At 44.8% G+C, this 4,341-nt stretch overlaps 1 protein-coding gene across 1 annotated transcript in view; it reads right to left on the bottom strand.

The window, feature by feature from the left end:
* Positions 1-4,341, bottom strand: part of LOC101846886 — a gene marked incomplete at its 3' end in the record, with an annotated part of 11,712 nt that overhangs the window by 3,451 nt on the left and 3,920 nt on the right. The window contains 2 exon segments of the mRNA XM_013083217.2: positions 57-202; positions 2,736-2,854. Coding sequence (XP_012938671.2) covers positions 57-202; positions 2,736-2,745 — 156 coding nt within the window.

Below are 4,341 nucleotides of genomic sequence, written 5' to 3'. Positions count from 1 at the left end.
TCTCTTTCTCTCTCTCTCTCTCTCTCTCTCTCTCTCTCTCTCCACACATCCACCTACCTGACACTTTTCACCTTCACAACGCCGTTTCTGTCCACCCACAGAGACAAGTTCTGGTTCTCGTTGTGGGAAATGCTGTAGGTCACTCGTCCATTCTCACCGCTGTCTTTGTCCACGGCCTTCACCTGGGCTATGCTTGCATTGGCTGAGTTGTCAGACACAGAGTTAGTTAGTTTTTTTTAAGTTTCAGTAGTTAAAGAAAAGAAGTTTCAGTAGTTTTTACGGCGCTCGCAACTGTATAAGCTCATATGAGCGCCAAGGGGTGGATGTCAACAGAGAAGCCCGTACAGGGAATCATGTTTACTCTGCTCACCTCTCTAGCTTCAGCACCTCAAAGTCTGCCTCGACTATCAAGGCATCCCGGAAATAGTGGGTCCCAAGAGTGTGACAAACATACAAAAGAAGTAGAAGAAAATGACGATAGTAAGGGTTAGGAAAGAAGAAACTGAAGTTTCCTATTGCAATTCAGGCACAGTTATGAGCCTGACATTGATGAATCAGCCCCTTTACAATTCTACTGAGCATAAGAACATGTAAATGTCCACCCTTTGGGAGTGGCCTAAAGACCCGTCAGTCAATAGCACCGCCCCGGAAGGGGGGGGGGGGAGTTGGGCAAGGAGTGAGGGACAGAATAAATAGAGGGAGCGAATGAGAAGAGAGAAGAGTTCATCATTGAGGCAGACGGGGTGACAGTATTATTAATGTGTTGGTGAACGATTGAGAAGCGGAGAAAATGATATATGGGTCTAAGTGATTGTGTGAATGCATGTGTGTCTGAGAGAGAGAGAGAGAGAGAGAGAGAGAGAGAGAGAGAGAGAGAGAGAGAGAAAGGAAGACGGAAGAGACAGACAGACAGACAGACAGACAGTCAGACAGACAAAGAGAGAGACAGACAAAAAGACAGACAGACAAAAAGACTGACAGACAGAGCGTGAATTCATAATACACATTCAATTCGAACGATTCACTGTAGTTGAAATAAATAACTGGACGAAGATTTTGTGTTGAGATTTTGTATAGTTTGCCACCTTCATCATCATCATCATCATCATCATCATCATCATCATCATCATCATCATCATCGTCATCATCATCATCATCATCATCGTCATCACCTTCATCATCAGCATCACCATATTTATCATTATTATTATCATTATCTGTGGACCAGTCTCAACAACAGTGCAGTCAAGGCTGTCAAGCCTACTGTTAATATACAGGGTACGCAGTTGGAAAGGCAAGAGAAATTGAACTGGGCATTACCTTTGACCGCACTCTCTCGGCAAAAGACCAGGTGACTAACATTATCACCAGAGCAAGGTAAGAACTAGCTGCACTGAGAGTGATGGCTGCATATATGCACCAACGCGCCCTTATGATCATGCTTCAAGCATGTCTGTAGTGGACTATGGCCTTGGTATGCTCACCCTATCCAAAACCCCGCTACAACGCCTCGAATTCATTCAAAATAAAGGAATAAGAACTGTCCTCGGATGCACCCGTGACACAGCAGCATTCGCGATGAGATATCTGCTGGACCTACCAACGTTAACCCACTGACACAAGAAAGCACAAGTCAAGGCCTACCTACGAGTAACAGCGGGCGAACATCACCTATTGCCTATTACATCCGAAAATAGGAAACAAAGTACGCCAAAGATTAAAAAGAGGATCTTCATGGATGGTGTAGGCTGAACGAACTCTCTGTATGTGTTGTTAAATCGAGGACATAAGAAGAGGATGTGAGTGGATGAGGCCGGAGAAAGACATGAGCAACTTCATGAAGGTGATAGTTACGCTAGGTTGAGAGTGTCGCGAGTGGCCCGCGAATGCAACTAATGCAGAAATTGTGACCATCCTTGAGGAAAATTCAGTGATCGGTCATGTTGTCGTCTTCACCGACGGATCAGTGAGGCGTGGCCAGAAATCTGGGTGGGCGTTCTGTGCTCGAGTTGCCGGGAGGATAATTGAAGAAGTCTGGAGCCAACGAGTGCACTACATCGAGCATGGCAATGGAGGTTAAGGCAAAAACAGAGGCGCTGGAATGGATCAGTATGGAAGCGTATAAACATGTCCTGTTCGTCACAGGTTCGAAGAGCACCCTAGAAAAAAATCAGGATTGGGTGGCTCTACAGTGACTGGAGAGCTTCCACTGCAAATAGCCACCTCCTAAGGATTACATCGGTGTTCTGACCTGATCATGCCGGGGTGCACGGAAATGAACGTGCTGATGAACTTGCCGGCAAAGCAGCACCCAAAGGCCGAATCATGCTCGACCCACCAATGGTGATCGCCAGATGCAAGGAATGCCTTCACGACCAAGAGGAGACAGACTCCCACACACTCAGCACAATAAAAGAAAAGTATGTACGGAGCACAGGGAAAAAGGTTTTCTCCGAGGAGTGGTCAGGCGTGTCTCAAACCAGCTCCGCATAGACACAATTAGCAGGAAAACCCTGAGGTCAACGCTGGAAAGGAGAGATGAGCAGCTATGGACATGTGCTGCCTGTTATGATTCTAGCTCTGGATCCAAGTAATGCAAGTAATCCCCATCATCATCATCATCACCATCATCATCATCATCATCATCATCATCATCATCATCATCTTCATCATCATCATCATCATCATCATCATCATCATCATCATCATCATCATCATCATCGCATTGAACGTACGTTTGAGCATCGCTGTAGAGAGGTACGTCTCATAGAAGGTTTTGGTGAACACCGGCCTGTTGTCGTTCAAGTCACGAAGATGAAGATAAATAGTCAGAACTGACCCAGAACAGTCCAACCTGAGGAAATGTCACAAGATAATGGAGAGGAAGGGGTGGAAAAGGGGGGGGGGGGGTATATGTTTAATAATGTTTTTTATGCTTTCTTTTTATGTGTTAGTTTCATTGTTTTTGCTTTTTTTTGTTGGGTTGTTGTTGTTTTTGTTGTTGTTGTTTTTTTTTGGGGGGGTTGTTTTTGTTTGTTGTTTTTGTCTATTTCGTTTTGATTTTTTTGGTGCTTTTATTGTGTGTTTTTTTGTGTTTTTTTTTCTTTTTCGTGGTCTCGAGTTTTATTGTATTATGTACTCTCACATTGTGACTCGGGAAAAGGAGGGATGGGTGAAATTTGGCCAGCTTTTTAACCTGTGACACAACTCGTGACGTCATTCGTCGACACACTGGGTACGGAAATTGGCGCCGGATTTTATCTGTGGTAATGATGACCATAAAGTGGACTGCTAGAAAAACAAACGAAGAAGTCTCAGTTGAAGCAAATTGCCGACGACAGCTTATGGCGAATATACGAAAGCGACAGGCAAATTTAATTGGACACACAATGCGGAAAGAAGCATTGGAGAATATTGTAACAACAGGCGAGTTTGATGGAAGAGAGGCAGAGGCAGACAGAGGGAAAAGATACTGGACAAGTTGACAACGTGGCTGAGAGCAGCACGAACAACAGACACCATTGCTGCAAAGCAAGACAGATGGAAGTGGAGGTGCATGATCACCCACGCCAGTCGGCAAGGCTCCGGAAGATGATGATTGGTGCAAATGGTATCAAGTAAGCGCATGTGTATCTGAACTGGCTTTTCAGGGACAATTATAGGTCACAAACCACGGTAAGTTGACATCTCACTGTTCTTTCAAGCAGCAAACTCATCATTTTGTGGAACAAAACATAATGGACATTTAGTTTAGTTTTGTTTTAGAAGAGTTTTACGGCGCTCGCAACTGCATCAGGTCATATGAGCCCCATGGGGTGGGTGTCAACAGAGAAGTCCATACAGGGAATCAGGCTTACTCTGCTCACCTCTCTAGCCTCAACAGCACAAAATCTGCTTTGACTATCAAGGCACCTCGGACATTGCGGGACACAAGAGTATGACAAACATACAAAAGAAGTAGAGGGAAAATGATGATAGTAAGGATTAGGAAAGAAAAAGCAGCAGTTCCTGTTGCAGTACAGGCACAGTTATGAACGTGACATTGATGAATCAGCCAATTTACAATTTTACTGTTCATTAGAACATGTTAATGCCCCTGTCCCCTCCCCCCACCCCTTGGGAATGGCCTAAAAACACTTCAGTCAGTAGCACCGCCCTGGTGGGGGGGGGGGTAGGATCGATATTTGCAGTTCGATAGAATTATCACAGCAGGAAAATAACTGGTCGAATAGGTTGTCTCGGTCGTTTACAATGGCAGTGCATGTAACAAAGGTTGGGTACGCTCCTGCATACGGACAACAAGACAAACATAAGTAAATATATGTCTCACGTGCTGAAACA

Source organism: Aplysia californica, unplaced genomic scaffold (assembly GCF_000002075.1).
Source record: "Aplysia californica isolate F4 #8 unplaced genomic scaffold, AplCal3.0 scaffold00218, whole genome shotgun sequence".
Lineage (NCBI taxonomy): Eukaryota > Metazoa > Mollusca > Gastropoda > Aplysiida > Aplysiidae > Aplysia > Aplysia californica.
This window is presented reverse-complemented; position numbering and strand designations above follow the sequence as displayed.